The sequence below is a fragment of the Eublepharis macularius genome, chromosome 9 (assembly GCF_028583425.1).
Source record: "Eublepharis macularius isolate TG4126 chromosome 9, MPM_Emac_v1.0, whole genome shotgun sequence".
Lineage (NCBI taxonomy): Eukaryota > Metazoa > Chordata > Lepidosauria > Squamata > Eublepharidae > Eublepharis > Eublepharis macularius.
Window position 1 is genome coordinate 104,770,790 of NC_072798.1, and position 22,953 is coordinate 104,793,742.

Consider the following 22,953-nt stretch of genomic DNA (forward strand, 5'->3'; position numbering starts at 1 on the left):
CCCCCTTTTTTTCTTATCCCGCCCCCCTTTCCTCCTCAGGAGCTCATTGATGTTGATAGCGAAGTTGTCTTTGAACTGGCTGCGTACATCCTGCAGGTGAGTGGCATTGGACTGGTTGGTGTTTCTTATGTATCCAGATTTGTCATTTATCTTGTAAAAAAACCCCAAGTTGCAGAAGTTCAGATGTAAGAAAGAGCTTTCCTTTTCAAGGAGGCCTAAGAGTTCTTGCTTGCTCTTCAGCTAACATGTGTACAGGTGGGGATGGTATAGGATGAATAAACGTCAGTACTGTTTATCGCTGAGATCCACGGATCCTGCAGGGAGAAAGCTTTTGGCATTCCTTGTTCAGCTGAGGCATTCGGACATGTATGCAGTCACAGAAAAGATCAGCAAGAGGCACCCTGAGACTGAGAACCACCCCACAGACCATAGCTGTTTCTTCACAAATGTTTTGGTCAGCCTTGGCTTCCTTACAGCAGTGTTGTTTGGGCGAGCATCCATGTGTCATCCTCTGGTTGTCCCGCTTCTGAGTTACCCCAAACTTTGCTGTGATCCTCCCCAAAGTCGGTATGTTACATTCCTTTTGGAAAGATTGCTGTCAAAGCACATTGGAGCACCAGGTGGACTGGAAGGTGTGCATTTTTGCATGTCCTGGACACAACAGCCCCTGCAGTTGCCATTCCCACCAGAGGTCTTTCTTCAGGCTTTTAAAAATATTGGTAATGGAAAATTTGCTTTAGCATTTCAACAGTATAGTGATTATTTAAACAACGTACTAGTTCTCAACTTTCATTTTGTTTCAAAGTAGATCTTTAGCTCTTTTTGCTGTGGAGTTATAAGGGGAAAGGAGGAGGCTGCACAAAATGTGAGAGATTTTTTAAAAACAATTTAAAGCTGGGAACTAGGACATCACTGTAATAGTTCTTTATAATTTTGTAGCAATTTCGCTATTACAAATATTTTTAAAAAACTTGAAAAAGTGCAGTGGCTTTGAAGAAATAGTATCTATGGGGGACGAAGGAAGAACGGTGTGGAGAAAATTTCTGTGTGGACACTCCATTCCCACAATGAACACCTCTGCATTCACAGCACCAATAAGAGCTACAGAAGCATCCGATTTTGAAACAGGAAAAAAACCCAGAAAGGAATGACCCCTTTCCTGCTGCTGCTGCTGCTGATAGCGTTTTACTTATTTCAGTAGTTGGGGTTATCTGCCAAAACTTCTTTTGCCGTGGCCTGGTTTCATTAGGACAGTTTCGATGACCAGTATCATGTACTCAATATGGAGTTGTTGCTTTGAGGACAGGAGATGTCCTGCCAGGGAAATGAGAAAACCCATAAATGGACTCTTTTATATACCGTCTTCTCCAGAGCATCTGTGTACAACTTGTGAAACACCAAGTCATGCAAAGCCTACCAGACATTGGGGCTTGACAGTAGCCCCATTTGTTTGCAGAGGCCGGGGGCGGGGGGGAGAGCCATTTTAACCTCCTTGTAAGCTACCACACATGGATGATGGCTAGACAGGCTACAAATTATGCAGGCTTCCACCAGAGTCTGATGCTACGTTAACCTTGACTGTGAAGCCATCGATTAGTTTGCCCAAGTCAGGGAATTTATAGAGAGACCTGCCTGTCTCCTTGCAAGCAGGGAGGCCGGGAACGGCTGGAATCACGGTTTGCTTGCTTAGCTTCAGTACCTGATGGAACAAACCATGGTTTTTAACTCTTTAAGCCACAGTTTCATACCCTGGTTTTCAGCCCTGGCTTAGTTATTCTAGTAACTATTGTTAAGAGGAAAGGAAATCACGTGTAACTATTATGTCTGCAGAGTCCCAAAGGTCAGCCATTCACAAAGGTGGTTTATTTTTCTTTAACTCGGACTCTGTAATGAATGTGCATATTTTTAAATGAAGAACTTTATGAGATCCACTCTGTTTAAAATTGGTAAAGGCGCCACTTAAGATTACCGTAGAGTTGGAAGGGGCCATACAAACCATCTAGTCCAACCCCCTGCCCAGTGCAGGATGAGCCTAAAGCATCCCTGACAAATATTCATCCAGCCCCTTCTTGAAAACTGCCAGTGAAGGGGAGCTCACCACCTCCCTAGGCAGCTGATTCCACCTTTGAACTACTCTGACCGTGAAAATTTTTTTCGTAATATCCAGCCGGTACCTTTGTGCATGTAATTTAAGCCCGTTGCTTCGAGTCCTATCCTCTGCTGCCAACTGGAACAGCTCCTTGCCCTCCTCCAGCCTTTCAGATATTTAAAGAGAGCAATCATGTCCCCCCCCTCAATCTCCTCCAAAGTAGGGCTCAGTCTCCAGACACCTGATCATTCTCATAGCTCTCTTCTGTTCCTCCCAGTTTTGTCCACATCCTTTTTGGAGTGGGGCCTCCAGAACTGCACACAATACTCCAGGTGCAGCCTGACCAAGACAGTATCGAGAGGGGCTATGACCTCCTGCGATTTCGACGCTATGGCCCTTTTGATACAACCCAAAACTGAGTTTGCCTTTTTTGCCACTGCATCACACTGACTGCTCATATTTAGTTTACAGTCCACTCTTACTCCAAGATCTCTTTCGCATACACTACTACCCAGAAGTGTATCCCCCATCCTGTATTTGTGCTTCACATTTTTGTGGTCCAAATGTAATACTGCGCACTTATCTATGTTAAATTGCATCCTGTTCACAACTGCCCACTTCTCCAGAGTATTCAGGTTTTGTTGAATTTTAACTATTTTCTTGGGTGTTTGCCCCTCCTCCCAATTTGATATCATCAGCAAATTTAATGAGTAGCCCGTTTACCCCTTCATCCAGATCATTAATAAATTGAAAAGTACCGGGCCCAAAACCGAGCCCTGTGGCACCCCACTGGACACCTCCCTCCAATCTGATGAAACGCCATTGACCACCACTCTTTGGATGCGGTCCTCTAACCAGTTCCCTATCTACTGAACTGTCTTATAGTCCAGCCTGCAGTTTTCCAGTTTACCCATTGAAATGTCATGGGGGACCTTATCAAAAGCTTTACTGAAATCTAGGTAAATCACATTGACAGATTTACCACGATCCAGTTAACTTGTCACTTGATCAAAGAAGGAAACCAGGTTAGTCTGACATGATCTGTTGGGGGAAAAACCATGTTGACTTCCCCAGATTACTAAGCAATCCTTCAGATCCCTTTCAAATCTGCTCTAATATCTTCCCAGCAACAGAAGTCAGACTTCTTCCCTTTCTTAAAGATTGGGATAACATTCGCTCTTCTCCAATCTTGTGGCACATCCCCAGTCCTCCAGAAGGCCTTGAAGATGATGGACAGAGGCTCTGCAAGTTCTCTAGAAAGTTCTTTGAGCATTCTTGGGTGCACCCCATCCGGCCCAGGGGATTTGTATTTGTCCAGTGGAGCCAGGTGCCTCTCCACAACCTATCTGTCAATGTCAACTAGCCACCCAGGTGTCCTGTCTTGTCTACTACCATCTCTAGATGGGCTCGAGTTCTTCAAGGCGAAAACAGAGGCAAAAAAGTCATTAAGCCTGTCTGCTTTTTCTCTCTCCTCTGATGATGATTTTAGGATCGTAGCATCTCCTTGGCTTGCTGTCATCTTTGGCAGAGGACAGTTAAGTACTCTGCAGCCTGAGTGCCAGAGAGAGAAACAGCACACCTTCCTCTTGTTTCAGGCACCCGGTTGTGACGTGTATTGTTAACTCTCCAGCACTGAATGAGTGGGGAGCAAGGTTGGGCTTCACCCTTCGTTCAGGTTGCTGGTATCTAAATCTGACATAAAGAATGAACTGTGAGGCCAGGGGTGTGCAATTCAGTATATCCAGACTAAAAATTTACCTGATAAAGTATCTTATTAAGTATTTTTCAGGTATATTCAGGAATCCCAATCAAATCCAGGATTTTCAGATAGACCAGTATTGGTATTCCTGGTTAATTCTGAAAATATTTGGAAAAACCAGGACCACCATTTTAAAGATGGAAGCAGCTCCCGCCACTACCACTTATGGAGGTTTTGTGGGCAAAGGGGGGAAGGAGGCAGTTCTCAGAGGCACGTGGTATTGCACATTCGGGGGAGATCGACATGTCTGTCCAATCATGACAATTCTCCAAGAATACCAGTATACCTGAGAATATCATTCCACATCCCGTTTGCTTGCTAAGAACTGCACTGTAAAACATGGTCCATTTTGAAGCTTAGTTTTTTTAATGTCTATCTAGAAGCCAGCCCTGTGATATAATTAGCAAGAAAGGCAACCACCAACCTCAGGGGCATTATAAAGAAACTATTCTTTTCTTCCACTGTAGCCTCAGTTAATTGATTGCCAATTAACTGGAATTAACAAACACAGTTGTAAATTCTGTTCTAGACATGCCACAAACATTTCCTTTGAGCCCTAGTAATCAATTAATTTGAGTTACAGCAGGAGGAGTTCAGCCTAATAAAACCTCAGAGGTATAACTCCGCAGTAGAAGAGGGAGAGAAGGGCAGGAAGGAGAAAGAATCAGGTTCAATATAATACAGTCCTCCTAAACAAAGGCCGTGTTTTGGTTCATAGGCAGGAAAGGCCCCATGCGAACATACAGCTTTGACATGAGGGCATTGCCAGTAATCAGAAGATTAAATACTGGGCTATATAATTGCTGACTATTGGAAGAGGAAAGCTACAATCCCAAGAACAGTTTCCTGGGAGTAAGCCCCATGGAATAAAATGGGACTTATTCCCAAGTGCTTAACAACCACCCTGTTTTCGCAGTCCCAGGCAGGCAGCAAAATTAAGAACAGTACCTTTGATCCCATGGCAAAGAGCCAGATGTAGAAATGCAGAAATGTGTTAGAATGGTGAGGATTGAAAGTGTCAGTCTATGGAGAACAGGATACGTTGAAGTTGACTCCCACCCCTTGCAACAAGAAATCCAAGCTCTCTTGAGTTAAGGCTCTTTAATGAGATACCATAGCTTCAGCATATATATGTCCATAGGTTACACAGAGGCAAGTAAAAGCATCTGGCTGTACACGGGTCTCTTGTTGAGAATGACGCATGGAGTGCTTGCTACAATATATCAATCCCTCTACGTAAGCCCCCCACCCTTGGTGCCCAACCAGCTGGGTACAGTCAGTGGGAGAGTAGGAAGGAGCTGTCCCAAGGCCGCTGTGGTGAGCCATCTCAGATAAGAGCGCAGCCTTCCCAGGAGCTGGACAGCTTATGTGAAAAATAGACACACACACACACACACACAGGAGATGATTGCAATAATTCAGAAAGGTGGAGGGACTGTGGGCAACAGACCTGACAGGAAGTTTTGAACGTTGAGTTTGTTTTCACTAGTGAAACATCTAAAACGGGGGTGGCCAAACTGCAGCTCGGGAGCCACGTGCGGCTCTTCTAGACATACCATGTGGCTCCTGGAGGTCTCTGAGCATCGCCGTGGCCGTACAGTTTATTTTAGCAGGGAAGGGAAATAGGCAAGCTTGCAACCTCCCCCCACAGAGGTTGTCGGGAGAAAAGAGAGAGAGCGGGAAAGGAGAACCCACCCCTTCCTGTGATGTCACTTTCACGGCAAACCCACCTCTAAAGTTTCTTCAATGTTTACTGTCTTGCGGCTCTCAAACATCTGAGGTTTATCCTGTGTGGCTCTTATATTAAGCAACTTTGGCCACCTCTGGTCTAAAACAATTATTTGGGGCTAGTGGTTGCTTAGGAGGTCAAGTGTTACGGAAGGATACTGCATCCGAATGAAAATGGAAGAAGAAAGTCAGCTGTCCAAAGGCACCTAGTTTATGGAGGCAATACCAGACCCTGATAGAAGCACTTGTATGTCACAAATCCAGTCTTGAAAAACAAGCACACCATCAAACATCAACTTTAGGTCACATCTAAATCTGAATTTTAGAGTTAAGGTTTTGTTACAAATACAATTCTGTTCAGCTTGATCAGTAGGGTTGCCAACCTCCAGGTGGGCCTGTGAATCTCCCAGAATTACAACTCATTTCCGCACTACGAAAGATCAGTTCCTCTGGAGAAAATGGCAGCTTCAGAGGGTGGAATCTGTACCATTATACCCCATTGAGGTCCCTCCCCAGGCTCCACCCCCAATCCTCCAGGAATTTCTCAATGCAGAGCTGGCATCCCTGTCTCCGAAACTGAACGGCCTGTTCTTAGTCATAGACTCCCTCAAAGAAATCTGAGAAGGGCAGTTTTTTGGACCATTCCTCAGAACGTATCTTTAAAATCTGCACGCCTCTCACAGAACTGCAGTTTCCAGAGGCTTCATGGTCAGTTTGAAAAACATAATTGAATTGGTGTAGAGTTGCTTTTAAACCAGAGTACTATGCCTTAGCATGAGAGAGGGCAGAAGGTAGGCCATGGTCCAGAATTCATCAGACACCTCAGTGACCCTGAATCGCTCAGATTCTTGCACAGAAGGCAGAATTTGCTATCCTTTGGCCTGCTTCTGCAAAGCATTTGTTATGTTCTTAACATAATTAGCTGTGCTTTAACCATACAGACTTCCTGGGTATGCAACCTTTTTAAAAAAAATGTAAAAACATTAGGTTCCAGTAAAAAGAAAAAAGTAAACTCTTTGTTGATGTTTTAATTTGAATAAGCCCCACCCACCTCACAGGGTGATTGTTGTGGCGATAATAACAACATACGTTGTAAACCGCTCTGAGTGGGTGTTAAGTTGTCCTGAAGGGCAGTATATATTATTATTGTTGTTATTAAAATAAGAACGGTTTCTAATGCATTTAGATGCTTATTTTAATATTGTCTTCTTTTTTTATATATATATATATATATATTAAATAATATTTCCCCCTCTGCCCCTTTCTGTTATTTTACAGGAAGCAAAAGGAGATTTTTCAAGGTGAGTTTTACTTAAACCATCTTCAATTAAATTCCTTTAAAGTGAGTTTGATGGCCATTCAGGAGAAGACGCGCCTTGTAATTATATAGCACATCTCTTAAAATTGTCATATGTTAGTCATTATATTTCCGTGTCATTTATCCCCCAAATACAAGGTTTGACTAGACTACACATGGGAATAAGACTGTCTGCTTGTGCATTGTTTCTAGTTGCTTTGGGAACTGCAGGAAATATAATCGTCTTCCTTAGAACAGTAGAAAAATTTCCAAGGAAGTGACTGCTCCTGTAGTAATTCATCTAACCGGCACTGTTGCTTTCCAAACGATTCTATTTTAGACTAGTTTAAAAGCTCACTGAAAAGAGCAAGAACAAGGTACAGTGAGTCACGTGGGCGTCAGCAGCTGGTTCCATTTCAGCTCTGACAGAGCTGGACTCGCCAGTCCCTTGTGGAGGTTCTGGACACAGCCAGCGCCATGACAACACGCTGGAGGTCACAACTGCTGGTGCTGTGGGGTGGGGGTTCAGGAGAGGGAGAACCCGGGCAAGGTGGCTCTCGCCTGTCTGTCTCTTCGGGCTCCAAGGAAGAATTGAACAATGAGGAAAGGCAGGATACAAATGCCTAAATAAACAAATACATAAAATTGAGTCAGAAGTACAGAGGGCTGTTAAATGCTAAATTAAATTCCAAATTTGAACCCTTTAACCCATCCCAATCTTTATGGGGGGGGAGTGAAAAGTGCACCACTAATGCCTCCTCTGAAACTTTAGAAATGCAAACGTTGATGGGAGTAAACTCTGTGACCCTGGCCCGCTGTTTGCAGAATCTCTGACCAAACTCCTGCCATGTCCCTGACAATGAAATACAAGCCTGTTCTTGCTTTGCTTTCTCAGCCTGAAACCGTTCGGTTTAGCTGAGTCATAGGCAGCACTGCACGGTTACAGAGCTAGGAGAAGTATTTAGATGTTTTATCATACGAGCTGATTTGCTAGAGCAGGCCCAGGGGAAGGGCTTTTGCCAGACTGCGCCAGCAGCCAAGCACAGTCTTCAGAACGAGATGTAGCAATATTTGGGACATCTGCTGTTTATCAAAGTTGCATGAACAAGTGGAAACCAAGGTACATTTGCGGATATGCATTTTGATACGTGCCATCTTTTCTATATCCCTGTCCCCATACTCTTTCACACATGCTCCATTCTCTGCCCCACTCCTGGCTCTCTTACACACAGCCGTTTGCACATCTTACTGGAAATATTCATATACAGAGGTTACCTATATATTCCATTCATATACTACTTTCTCATCCACAGCATTCACACACACAGCTTGAGAGCTGCCCCATACTTCAGTAATGTTGCCTTTTCTTTCCTTCGGCCAGCAGCACACAGCTCCTATATCCAGCCATCTAGGATGCGGAGATGTTTTTAAATGTGGAATGTTCACAAATGATCACCCACCAAAGGAATGACTCAGGGGAGCTAATCTGAGTCAGGTGACGCCTGTGTACACTTACTTGGGAGTAAGTCCTATTGAATTCAGTGGGATTTACTTCTGAATGGCCTTGCTTAAGATTCCACCTTTAGTCTCCAGTCGACATTTTATTTCAATTTTTTTCTTTTCATCTGATTGGGTGGCAAATCTAATGTTGGAAGAGGAGGACTCAGCACTGTCTCTTTCCTCAGGTTTCAGAGGGGGACAAACCAAAGAGTTAGAAAAACAGAGAGGTCAGGGCACTCCGTATACTGCTCTGACTGTCCCTTTGATATGTAGATTGATATTCTCAGGACTTCCTCCTCCTGACTTCCTCCCTCTCTCTTCTTCGCTTCCTGGCTTTGTTCCAGGCAACACCTCTCCTCCTCCCACCATCTTGGCAGCATGGATGCAGGCCTTGCCCTGCCATCCATGTCCATCCTTAGACTAGATAGGTAGGATCTGTCTCTCCTCCTTTCCCATCAGAGTATGGAGTTTCTTCAATAGAGAACTCTCATTTCTTTTCTAAATATAAAGCAAGTGTATGATTTTATTATTTTCTCTCCTGCACACACACCAGCCAGCAGAACGAGCTCACAACCACCTATAATCATGGTTTCTATGCCAAACGATAGACTCTGCTAACGGCCCAAACATGGAATCCTTTAATTAGGTTTCTGGGACCTACATAACGATTTATTTATCATCTAAGTATTCTGTACTTTTACTTGGTATCTCATTCAGTTTTCTATAATGATACTGAGTCCAGTGAAAGTGAAGCTGAAAATACTAGAAAAGAATACCTCAAAAATGTACATCATTTTTTGAGCATCGTGAGACAGTTTAAAAAGCAGTTTGAAGGGATTCACCGCTTCTGCAAGGGAAATCCTATGGAAAAGGTGTGCGTGCTCCATACTCCTCACCTGGTTCCTAGACAGATTTTGTAGTGCTTGGATTTTGTTGAGTGCTTTCCTGTTTAGATTTTTGTTACTGTCTGGCTTGCTGTTTGAATAAAGAGGTGAACTTGCAATCCATTGCTCATAACAACTGTGTCTGCTTGGAACGGAACATGTAGAGGGAAGGGCTCAGAAGATGGGGAGACAGGGCTGGCTCGAGATATTTTGTCACCCCAAGTAAGGGATGCCCTTCTCCTCCTGGATCTATGCCATTGCCGGCTAGCTCCAACCCCAAAGCAAGAGCTCGGCTTCACCTGACTGGTGGCAGCAGAGGCCCAGTATCCTCCTGTGCTGCTATGGCCGGGAGCGCGGGCATGGCCGGAGTTTGGTTAGAGGTTCTGTAGACCAGCCAGCCAAATCCCTCATGTGCCTCCCCAGGCCGCAGAGAACGGGTCCTGTGAGGAGAGGAGGCTTTATATAGGAGAATTAGGAACTCTCTGATTCTGATTTGATTTGATTCATTAGATTTATATCCTGCCCTCCCTACAAGTGGGCTCAGGGCAGATACAACAGAGTTGGTACGTGCAATAAAAGTTTTGAAACTATCAAAACTCCAGTTCGAAGAGCCACAGCTGGTTATCAACAGACTTCTTCAATTCCGTGAATTCCAGAAAAAGCCAGACAGCTATTATGTGAAAACCTAGAAGTCAATAAAAGAATCATTGTGTAATTTCTCTGGGTAGATCTTTAGGGAGAATGTACTCTATTACTTGGTGTTGGATTCAAGGTGGTTGCTTTTTTTGCTCCTAACAATTTACACCATCTCAGATGGAGTATTACAAACTTGGTAGTTAGTTGTGTGGTTGTTGGGGGAGGTAAGGTTTTTTTCTTTTTAAAGGAAAATCAACCATCCCATTGAAAATAAAGGAGATTAGTCATTTTAGTTAAATTTTAGTTAAATATAAAGTATATTTTAGTTAAATATACACAAAGGCCATGGATCTGTCTGCAGCCTTTGACACAGTATACCATGCCACCCTGTTGAGGTGTTTAGAAACAGAAGTGGGCATCAAAGGATGTGCCCTGGACTGGTTTAAATCATTTCTCATGGAACGGACTGAAAGGGTTGCCATCAGAGATCAGCTATCTCCAAAATGGGAACTATCTTGTGGGGTTCCGCAGGGCGCAATCTTATCTCCCATGTTATTCAACCTCTACGTAAAACCTTTAGGAGAACTCATTCTCAGCTATGGAGTGGGATGTCATCAATATGCAGATGATACCCAACTCTATATCTCGCTATCCAGGTCCCCACAGGATGCAGTAGAAATCTTAGATCGCTGCCTGACAGCCGTAGTGAAATGCTGCGACTTGACTATTATCAGGAGCGAGCAGGAGCTTGAACATCACTCCTATCCTATAGTCACTCCATTGGCTACCTATCAGTTACCATGCTCAGTTCAAGGTATTGGTTATTACATACAACGCTCTTCACGGCCTTGGTCCATCATACCTACGGGACTGCCTCCCTCCCTATGTCCCTCCACAGCAGCCTCGCTCCCTATGTCCCTCCACAGCAGCCTCGCTCCCTATGTCCCTCCACGGCAGCCTCGCTCATCTGAACAGGGTCTGTTGCAGGTGCCAGCCTGTACATGGGCAAAATCAACAGCAGCCCATACACGGGCTTTCTCTGTGGTGGCCCCTACCCTATGGAACAGCCTGCCTGAGGAGGTCAGGAGAGCCCCCGTTCTCCTGGCTTTCTGCAAACAATGCAAAACTGAGTTAATCAAAACGGCCTTTTTCTCAGCTAAGAGGATGGTATTGTAGCAAAGGGATCCCAGATGTTTTGCTAATGAGTTAGAAATCATAGACTTCACCATTATGTTGCCTTACATATTATCAGTTGCTTTAAATATATACTCCTAAAACCTACCTGTGCTTTATGTTGTTCAATGTAAGTCCTAGAATTGATAATATTCTGTTTCAGCAATTCCTCAACCCCATACTGGATCCTTGCTAATACTATGTCTTTGTAAACCTATATTCATTTACCCCATGACACTGTTTATGGAAATGTTCTTGACACTGTATGTAAATGCCTGCCCTTGTCCTTGCCACTAATTGTACTAATCTCACACTATGTAATCCGCCTTGAGTCTCCGTGAGAAAGGCGGAATATAAATAACATTAAATAAATAAATAAAATTAGTTTGCTGGTTGGTCAAGACATCAACACCCCGTGGGTGTTTGGTCCATAATATCATGTATTTATTCTGTGTGCCACTTTGTACATCAGTTATTAGCACTTGCCTATATTATATGCATTCTGAAAACGGTCATTTGGGTGCATTCTTGCTTTTGTTATTGTAAGCCCTGTTAACTTACATCTTGCATGAACACCTGTTTGTAAGAAAGAGTGAACACACATTCACTTTACAAATGAACCCAGGGACCAAAACCTGGGTGAAGGTGAGGTTTAAATTACATGTTCTGCTGGACATGTGTTGAATGTAACATGAGAATTATTCAACACACACAAAAAGAAAAACAACGTATACATTGTGCATGCATTCACTGTAAGTGGTGAACAGGCTTATGTATTGCTTAAATGAGTAAACAGGAAAAGGCTAATTTGAGCCAGAAACCAGAACCTGTTTTAGTGAAAAAGCTTTACCTTGAAACAAATGAAGAAATAGCTCAGGACAGTACTGTTGAACATGTTCAGAGTGCCTTTCTCTCGCCTGTGGCCACCACAATTTATACATTAAGGCAGTGGTTCTCCACCCTTAGTCTCAGACAGAACGGCAAACTGTAAATTAGATAAATAAGTTGTGACAAGGTGTATCCTCAGGACTATGGGATACCAGATGAGAAGGGGCAAAGATCCTGGGAAGAATAGGATCCTGACCACTCAGGTGGTGTTCCCTTACCACTCAGGTGGTGTTCCCTTACCACTCAGTACCTCCTGGCAGGGGGTTCCAGCTGAACCAATCCTCAGCAAGTCTGTTCCAAAGTAAGACCCATGTTATTCAATAGGGCTTACTTCCAGGAAAATTTCCTCAGGATTGCTTTTTATATCCCTATTGTCTCCTCCGTTACCTGGAATGGCCTCCTTGCGAGTAAATAGAGTGGGGGAATTAGCAAGCAAGGAAGACAGCTATGCAAGAGACCAGTAACCACGGGATCTTTCTCACCAATAATTTACGGAGTCCTTTCCCAAGGATACACACACACAAAGCCAATGTTCTTAATTAAAGGATGATTTTTATTCGAGGGGCAAATGCATACACCCAAGATTGCATGCAAACACACAAGAGGCCTAGGAAAAGCAGTGGTGAAGGTGGAATAGATTTGAGGGATTGCAAGGCGGTAATTACCTATCCAGAGAGCAGGGAAGTCCACAGAGGGAGAGCTTCAAATGCCAACGTTCTCAGCCAGGAGAGCAAGAGGCTTGGAGCAACCTCAGGGGAGCAGCATTTCTGATCCAATAAGTGTGCACAATTTGAATGAGGCCAGGGCACTATTATAGAATGTAAAACATGCCCTGAGATGGGAGAACCCACCTAGCTGTTAGAACAAAGACACCAATGGTCATTTCCTGGGGTTAACAAAAGGGTTGATTACCTTGATTGGTAGCTGCTGGGGCATGTGAAAGAGAATGCAGAATTTGTTCTGGTACTGCACAAAAGGGCAGTTTGTTAATGAAGTCCACCAGAGCTAAGTTAATTACTTTAGTTGGGGGATGTACTTTCCCAGGAATGAATTATAAATACTTATGAATGCCATTTGATTAGCTCCTCAATCAAGGACAGGAGATCTCATCATGGAAGGAGGGAAAGAAATGTGTTAAGTAGGGATGACCTTGCGAGACCTTTGTTGCACTGGATTCCTTAGGGTCTGGGGAGCCTGCAAATCCAATCACCGCTGATCACTCCGCGTTCCTGTGCAGCATTCCATTCATGCCTGGGTCTCCCAGGTGGGACTCAGCAACTGTTAGCTGGAGGTCCTCTGGCAATACAAGCTGCCAATTTAAATCCAGAGGCCTGGTGATTTTATATTACAAGTAGCCATGTTACAATGGCTGTTAAAGATGGCGGAGGCTGAGCTGACTGCTTACACCTCCTTCCATCTCAATTTGGCAGAAAAATGGAACATAGGAAACTCGGTTCCTTGGTTCTGTGGATATTTCTGAGCATGCGTGTTTCACAAGGGAGTCAGAGAGGTCCTCTTTTGTTCTCTTCTGCTGCCAGTAGAGAGGGATTCGGTTTCTAATTCCCAAATGACTAGGGCAGTTAAAATGACCAAGGAGTTAGAGCACCCTCCCTATGAGAAAAAGCTTAAAAAGTTTGGGGGCTTTTAGTTTAGAAACAAAACAGCTAAGGGAGGATATTGAAGAGCTTTTTTTACAATTATGCATAGTGAAGTTGATGAGCTATAGATTTGGGGAGGCCAAAAGGAAGCACATATTTGTGTAATGCATAACTAATTTAAGGAATTTGTTACTCCACACACCATAGTGATGACCACTAGCTTAGGTGGCTTTAAATGGAACTTGAGAAACGGATGGCTCTTGGCCACAATGAGTCTGCCAAGAAAACGTTGTGATGCGACGTCCCCCCATGGGTCAGTAATGACCCGGTGCTTGCACACCTTTATCCTTTCCGTTACTTGGCCACAGTGGATAAATCCAGTGTGGTATAGTGGTTCAAGTGTTGGACTAGGATCTGAGAGACCCAGGTTCGAATCCCCACTCTGCCACAGATGTTTGTTGGCTGACCTTGGGCCAGTCACACACACTCAGCCTAACCTACCGCCTCTCAGTTGTGAGGTTAATATGAAAGAGGGGAGAAGCTGCTTTGGGTCCCCATTGGAGAGGAAGGCAGGGTACAAATCAATAAATGGAATTTCCACATTTAGCAGAAATACATTCCTGACAGTTGCACAGAAGTAACCAAGTGGGAGGGCTCTTCCATTCCATTCTTTGAGCCGCCTGGAAGCTACCATGAGATGATGCTGGGTCCGGTGGCTTTTTGGTCTGATCCAACAGAGTGGCTGTTACGTCCTGATGAGGAGCAGCAGCCTCAGGAGCGCTCAGTTCTCTCATTCCATCTGGCACTAAATATTTTGGAATCTTCTGTGTTTCTGTGGATCTGCCTGGACAAGCTAAGTACATAGTTGCTGTTGTTCTTTCCTAGTTTAATCTTTACCTGTCTTAAGTTCCACAAAAACCAGTGGCAAGTACTGTCTGTCCTTTAATGCCAATAAAAACCTAAATCACAGTGCTGCAAAAAAAATAAATCAGATTTATTATTTTTTTCATTTACATTCTCAGTTCAATATTCTGAACGAATGTGAACTCTTACCTTAAACTTCAGACTTGCAGTATATATCTTGTATATTGTGACAGATGTCAGACGTATTTTATACGATGTCAACTTATAAATAGTGTGGCACTTTTCACTATCAGATAGTGTCAGATCCTAAAGAGCATTGTATATTAATAATTTAATAGTGTGGCGTATCCAGGGCTTTTTTTCAGCAGGAACGCAGTGGAACGGAGTTCCGGAACCTCTTGAAAATGGTCACATGGCTGGTGGCCCCGCCCCCTGATCTCCAGACAGAGGGGAGTTGAGATTGCCCTCCGCGCCGCTGAGCGGCAATCTCAACTCCCCTCTGCCTGGAGATCAGGGGGCGGGGCCACCAGCCATGTGACCCATTTTCTCTGAGGGCAACCCACTGAGTTCCACCACCTCTTTTCCCGGAAAAAAGCCGTGGGCGTATCTAATATAAAATAAGCAGCACATGAGAGAACCATTGAACAGCTGCTCTTGAGCAATCCACCTTTGTCCTTTCTGAGTCAGAAAACTTGATCAAGTAGATGGAAACAAGCACCTCATTAAAAGGTACCAAAGGGTGCTAATAAGACAAGAAGGGAAACAAAGAGGGGTAATTTACTACTGAACAATGTATTTACGTAATGTACAGCTTGTAATGAACTTGTAGTTAAGCAATTACTGCTCATTAGTGAATGCCAAGAGCCTTCCCTATTTCTCACAGCAATACTGACAATAAACATTAGCTTTCTGTGTTGTAGCCCATAATCCACGTTCAGCAGCCCAGCAGGGCTGTTTCCTGTTTGCTAGGAGCTGCAAAACCACGCAGCTTAGCAAACACCTAGCAGGCCACCATGCTGGGTTGGGTGGGCTCCATTTGGCTTGGAAGATCCCAAGTTGTGCAGGCCTGAGGCAGACGCACATAAAAGCTGCAGTCCCAGTCCACAACAACACTGATGAAATGCAAGACTGCAGGGCACTGACCTAGGCCGATTCCAGAGGACTAACCTGAAGGCGCTGCATGCCGCCGTGTTCCGGATCGCGACAGGGAAAACGCGAAATATCGTGTTTTCTCGCGCGAGTTTGGCGCGACGTCGCCTGGTTAGTCATCTGGAATTGGCCCTAGATTCCTCCACACGCACAACTTCCAAACCTGTGGTAAACCCCGGCCAGGCTGCATAGTCCTGCTACTCTGTGGCTCCCAGCTATGCCTCTGGTACTTCAGGTGAGCACTTTTCACAGCCCCCAGGTGGGAGCCGCAAGCACCTGCCATCGAATGTTGCTGGCTTGGCTCTGATGGATCAAGGGTTAAAGCTTAAAATAGGGCTAAAGCTTCTTGTATTCAACTGCCCCAGAATCCATTTCATGACGGGTAAAAATTGCCGTTGTAGCACAAATATCACAGTAGAGGGATCTAAACATGCTAAGAACTGTTTTAGATTGCTCAAGAACATTTTTGATGCTTATAGGGACTGTTATTAGTCATGTGTAAGAATTGTCTCTTTGGCTCTGGCATAGTTCTTATCAGGGCTTTTTTTCTGGGAAAAGAGGTGGTGGAATTCAGGAACGCATAATGATGTCACTTTGGGTCAGCTGGAACAAGGGAGGAGTTTTTTAAAGTTTAAATTGCCCTCAGCAAAAATGGCCACAGGGCCAGTGGCCCCGCCCCCTGATCTCCAGACAGAGGGGAGTTGAGATCGCCTTCCGCGCCTGCCAATCTAGTCGCTATATGATAAGTATAAAGATCTGGGTAGCTGAGACCTCCATTTTTACACTTTTGACGCAGGATGTCAAAGGCTATTCTCGGTTTCTTATTTTCCCATAGATATTTATTTAATATTCCTTGCCATTGATGTAGTTATTTGCGAGATACGTCTATTGGGATGGCTCTTAATAGATAAAGTTGTTTAGGGAAGGCAAACAATTTGACTAGATGAAATCAAATCATCCAATTTTTGATTTGTTCCAATTCTGTTTCATGTTGCAATAAGATGTTATATATTTTTCCTAACAGGTGTTTTGGCTCTCCACAGATTAGTTGTTCAAACACTGTTTTCTCTCTTAACCATCCACCTTCTTTGGATAGTTGTTCTTTAAGTATAGTTATCATTTGATAATACATCAACTGTGGGATGTTCTTTTCCTGGGTTTGAATTTCTTTCCATGTTTTTATTTTTCCTTGCTTGTACATTATATATTCATAATTAACATAGTCTATTTTATTTCTTGTAATAATACCATAATAGTTATCTACTGGTGGCAGAGCTGGATCTTGGGTTCCCGGCGCTTGGGACAACCCAAGTCTGGCTGCCCCCGCCCTGCATGCAGTGCGCGCACGCTCCCAGCACCACATGATGATGTCACTTCATTATGTCATCACACAGGCGGCGTGCCGCCAGCAGAGCAGCGGCAGCGCCGGCAGCTGAGAGACCACCCTCGCCACTCGCCTGTCCCGCTGAGGGGGCAGCTGGCTTGCCGCATGCTCCGTTCTGCGGGGCAGGCGAATGGCGCGGGTGGCCTCCTAGCCCTCTGTGCCATTCACCTGCCCACCAGGACAAGGAGCGCGCGGCAAGCCGGCTGCCCCCTCAGCGGGACAGACGAATGGTGCGGGCAGCCTCTCAGCTGTCCATGCCATTCACCTGCCCGGCTGAGGGAGTGGCCAGCTTGCCACGTGCTCCCTGTCCTGTTGGGCAGGTGAATGACGCAGGCGGCTGCTCAGCTGCCCACGCTGCCGCTGGCGTGCTCCCGACAGCTAGCAGTTGTGCCCGGCACCCCCTCTTTGGCAGCGCTGGGGGCAGACTACCCCCCTGGTCCCCCCTTGATCCGGCTCTGATTGGTGGTGTCAATAGTGAAATTGGTGGGCTTAATCTATTTCTACATCGAAACCATATTTTTAATAACCCATCTCTCACAATATGGAGGCCATCTTGTCTATGAATGGTTTTTAACTATTTCTTAATCCATAAATAATTATGAATCCCTTCCTTGGTTTCAATTGTCTCCAATTTTATTTGTTTACTGGTTGGATTTATACTCCAATCTGATATCCGTACCAGCGTGGCTACTTCTCGATACAGCTTAACATTTGGCACCGCCAGTCCACCTTGGCTTTTTTCATCTTATAATATTTTAAATCTTTTTCTAGGTTTTCTTCCATTCCATACAAAATCATTTATCCTTTTCTGCCACTTTTTTAGAATCTTTTCAACTATATAAATTGGGAGCATTGAAACAGAAAATTCAATTTAGGTAATATATTAATTTTCACAGTGGAGATCCTCCCTAACCATGAGATTTTCAATTTTTCCCATCTTTGCAAATCTTCAATAATGCTTGTTCAAACTTTTTAATAATTATCTTTTTAATAATTATCTTTACATAGGTTATCGTTTTGTTCTGTTACATTTATTCCCAAATATTTAAATGGTTTTCTGGTAATAGCACAATCTGTTACTTTTCCTATCTCTTCTTGTTCCTCGCTAGTAATTGATAATAAAATTATTTTTGCCTTTTTATGACCTCAAGGGTGCTTTTGACTCAGTTAGTAGGACAAAGCTATGGGAAAAACTGGAGGGCTCAACAATTGATAAAAGGCTACTCTGGTTAATCAAGATATTATATACTAATACAACCGTTCAGGTTCACTGTGGTGGAGACAGAGTTTCCGATCCCTCAGTGAGGGTGCAGGATCCCCCGCTCCCAGCCTTCTTCCCCTGCCACCACTCTCCTGGTTGGTGGGGGGAAGGGCACAAGAATGCGCCTCCCGAGGAGCATGGTGAGATGACATCACTCTCAGGAGTGACATCATCGTGCAGGCCCCAAGAGTGCTCCCAAGCATCACACTGGGCTGATTCATCCTGTTTGGGGGCCCAAATCAACCCAGCGTGGAGCCTGGGGGCACTCTTGGGACCTGCGCATTGACATCACTCCCAGAAGTGACATCATTGCATTGCTCTGGGAGTGCGCACTTTGTGCATGAGAGAGAAGAACTGTAGGTAAGTGCTGGGTTCTCCCTCCCCTGCCAGGTGGGTAAGGGGACCTGACAAGAGAAAAGTACCTACTGCGATAACCAGTTACCCACTCTTATGTTATGAAGGTGCACCGTGCAACCTAAATCAGTCTCAAAGAATTATTTATATTAAAGTGCTAGGTGCTTAACACCTTCAGTGTTCATAAACAATGTATAAATAAGACCAATAAGTTCACATCCAGAACTCAAACCTGTTATGTGAGCTACAATTCTTATTTGGAAGGATTCAAGGGGACCCCAAGGCTTGTAAGGAGGAATCCACAGCTAGCAGAAATGGGATCCTCCCACTCAGGAGGTGGCTGACACATTGGTGCCTTCCATCCACTTGGATCGACATCATAAAGGATAGTCGGAAGAAAGAAAAAACACATAGACTGGTACATTTACTTCGGACTATTGTAGAGAAAAAATGTACCTTGGACTTCAAGACTCTTTATTGTTGCTTTGCTAACTCTTATATTGTGTTTGGAAGTAAAAAGGTGCTTTCAAACAAGAATTGTAGCTCACATAACAGGTGAGCTACGTTTTCTTGGCAGACTTTTTACGGGATGGTTTGCCATTGCCTTCCCCAGTCATCTACACTTTACCCCCAGGAACCTGGGTACTCATTTTACCGACCTCAGAAGGATGGAAGGCTGAGTCAACCTTGAGCCAGTTACTTGAACCCAGCTTCCGCCAGGATCGAACTTAGGTCGTGAGCAGAGCTTGGGCTACCGTACTGCAGTTTACCACTCTGCGCCACAGGGCTTCTGCCTTGATGGTACTTGCAAATTTATTTGCAAATGCAAATTTATTTGCAAGTGCCTTGATGGTACTTGCAAATAAAATACAACAAATCTAAAATCTTGGTTTTCTCCAAAAGTAGCAACTTAGGGCCAAGCTACGAGTGATGAATGACACTTGAACAGCAAGTGAACAGACTCGTGTGTATTCCTCCCTGTTAACTTGCGGAGCGCGTGAGTCTGTTCACTTGCCATGAGTCTGTTCACTTGCCGTTCAAGTTTCATTTGTCACTCGTAGCTTGGCTTTAAGCTCTCTCCAAATGGACTGTAACAAATTCTGATATTGAACAAGTTAAGAGGTTTTGTTATTTAGAAATTGATTTCTCCTCAACCTCTATGGCATTGCTATTTGGATCTCGACGATTACAGAATCTTTTGATCATCCACATTGCCAATTTATACATAGGATGATAGGCATTCTTCAGTGTGCCTCCAATTTATCTCTCCGGCTGAATTAGGTCAAACGTTGCTGGAAGCTAGAGCATGGCTCAGAGCTTTTAAGTGAAGACTAAAGGCCATCTTCACCACCCAAATGGAAGGTTTGCTGTCTTTTCTTAACCAAGATGTTAACTTTTCTGTTTGAATGAAGATGGTTGATGCCAACTTACGACAGTTAGGGCTCACAACTGAAGACATTCTCATGCTGGGGAAGGCAGAGACCCTATCTACTGTTAAGTGTCATCTTATGCGACCTTGATTACAATAATACAGTGATGCGGGTTTGTAGAGTTTGCTTGACCCAGTTTCTTGGTAGCTTACCTCCACAGTCATTACCATCCTACATGAGATATTTAATGGCTCTTCATTATGTTTGTGCATTTGCCATAGCTCGATTGTACGCTAAACCCTCTGAAGTACTGAATGGTAATTTTCATCATATTCCATATTCAGATCGCATTTTTTGTAGTGGTCAGGGTAAAATTGACACTATGTCTCATCAAATATTGGAATGTCCTCTTTTTACTGTTTTTAGTCATCATTGAGTTTTACTTCTTATAATTTGTTCTCTGGTTAATAATTTTCAGAGGAGGAGTCTTCCCCATCTGATGCTAGATAGTGATCCAAATATAACCTTATTGGTTGCTAAATTTCTCCTTGGCATATTTTCTTTTAGAAGTTAATTTATTATTCTATTAGTCATTGATCAAGATCATTTGGTTAGAGAAGCTCTGAAAAGGAAAGGAAAAGTTTGCTCTCCAAAAGGTAAAGCCCCAAATGATCCGATCAAATTTGTTTCGATTGATTCCAAATGAGATCCCGTAATTGCCTTAGTAGTTTCATCCTTTAAAGCCTTTGTCTGATGATTAATAGAGAGTGCAGAGGGTTTAGCCACTTGCTGGGAAGGTGAGACAAGATCGATGATTATAGGCTCTTCGCAAGGCTTTTTCCAGTTTTTGCCCTACTTTAAGAGACTTGGGCCGATTCCAGACGGCCCTCCGCATTCCGAAACGTCGCGCGTTGTCGCGCAGAAAACGCGTCGCGCAGAGTTTTGCGACCTCGCGCAAAACTCGCGCGGGAAAACACGATATTTTGCGTTTTCCGCACGACGACGCGCGACGTTTCGGGATGCGGAGGGCCGTCTGGAATCGGCCCTGCTAAGGAAATAAAGGAACTAGCCTCTGTGAGTCAAAAGCTGTAATGGGATATATATTGTATCATTTAAGAGGTAATGCTTTAGAGTATATTAAAGATGGCAAATCATGAAGAACAGAAATAAAGGGCTATAGAGTCCCCATGAATCAAACCTGGTACCCATTCCACATATCAGAGAGCAATTGAATTTAAATGCTGGTTCAGAAGGAAAGCTAAATGCCGCTTTGCTTCCCATTTGTTGTTCTAAGAGATAAGTGTACTGTGATAAGGAAATATATTTAAAACTACTTTGTTTTTGAGAGGCCCAATATTCACAGAATTAGCAAAAAAGGTTTTCTTTTATTTAAACTTTGTGGCAGCAGAAGTTGATTCTTGCCTAACATTACAAATTGTAGTTGGCAGTGAACTTTTTGATTTCTCATTTAATTTCTTAACAACATATAAAAATTCACCACCTTGTTGCTAAGTATCACTTTCCCTTAAAGGTTTAGAGTAAAAACAAGCAGGTTTTTAAAGTTAATCTGTCAGGTCATTAAATTTATCATATATTCTTTCGAGTGTCTCTGCTATGAGAGGGGTTTGAGCGGGAAGGATATTCTAATCAGAAGCTCCCTGATCCTCACAAAGAAGGCAATCAGTAGACCAGGGGTCCCCAACCTGTGGCCCCCAAGCTCTTTCTATGCGGCCCTCCAACCTGCTTGTTTGCTGCTATCATTCTCAAGGCATTTCCCACACTATTCTTCCTGCTTCAAGAGGCACCACCTACTGCTGTTCTTCGTGTCCCTTTCTTGCAAAAAACACAATCGCAACATTGTTTCTTCTGGGCCGATTCCAGATGGCTAACGTTCACGTGGAATGTCACACCTTGTTGCGGGGAAGATGCGAAATAACTTGTTTCCTCACGCGAGTTTTGCACGTTGTCGCATTTTCCCCGCAATGAGGCGCGACGTTCCGCGTGAATGTTAGCCATCAGGAATCGGCCCTGGTCTCCATGGTTCCTTTTGCCAGCCCCCTCTTGGTTTTATCCTCCATACTAGAATTTTGGCCATTTTGGGTGCTTTGCTGGCTACCCATCCTGCTCAGCTTTTGCGCTCCTCTCTCCATGCCTTACCATGTTGAAGGCTATATATGTGCGTAAAGAAGCTGAGTGAAAGGGTATAGGAGATGTCTTTTGCAAAAAAGGGGGGGAGGACAGTAAAAGAGCTGGTATTTTGCAAAAAAAAAAGATACAAAGTTTTTTTCATACTGAACATTTCTAGAGGCTCTTTCAAGTGGCCTCCAAGTTTACTGGTGAGGTTGCTGCTGCAGGCAACAGCATTCGTCCTTCCTCAACAAGAGCTGGTCGCTCTGACTTTTTGCCTTGCTTGCTTCTGCCTCTCCTCCCCCACCCACTTCAGCTAGGAATCTTCTCATGCATCTCTGATTGCAGGAGCCAGTGAGTGGCCCCTTGGGTTGAGCAGGAAGGAGTACTCCCTTAGCAGGTAAGCTTCTGGGATCCCCCTTCCCGCATCTTCCTCCAGCCAAGTTCCCCTCCACCTGGTTGCCATTTTGCTTCTCATGATTGAGGCTTGGCTGGCAGGCAGTGATGTGTACGTGCACCCCGCATATAATTTGAAGCCAATTTAATGGCATATCTTCTGCTCCAGGTGGGAGGCTGCCCTTTCATTCGCTCTTTCTCTGTATCTGTCCTATTTTGGAGGACCCCCAAAGGATTAGCATGTGTAGATTTAAACCTCAAAGCAATGTGTTTATTAAGAAATAACTCTCATAGTATTCAATGTACTTAGGATTGCAACTCTGCCATGTGGTAGGTCAGATTCATAATCCACTTCTAAAAAAATCTTCCTGGACTGTGCATATGGCCCAATGCTCCTGAAGATTGTAGAGGAAGGGACCCTAGAGATCCTTTCCAATCCTATGATTCTATGCTTCTTCTCTTCTTTGCCATGGCCGAAATGAAAACCCCCAGCTAA

General features: G+C 44.1%; 1 protein-coding gene across 1 annotated transcript in view; it reads left to right on the plus strand.

Annotated features, from left to right (window-relative positions):
* FRMD4A (FERM domain containing 4A) overlaps positions 1-22,953 on the plus strand; it is a 222,605-nt gene that overhangs the window by 74,146 nt on the left and 125,506 nt on the right. The window contains exons 5-6 of the mRNA XM_054988128.1: positions 40-96; positions 6,855-6,877. Of these exons, the coding sequence (XP_054844103.1) occupies positions 40-96; positions 6,855-6,877 (80 nt within the window). The remainder of the gene's footprint in view (positions 1-39; positions 97-6,854; positions 6,878-22,953) is intronic.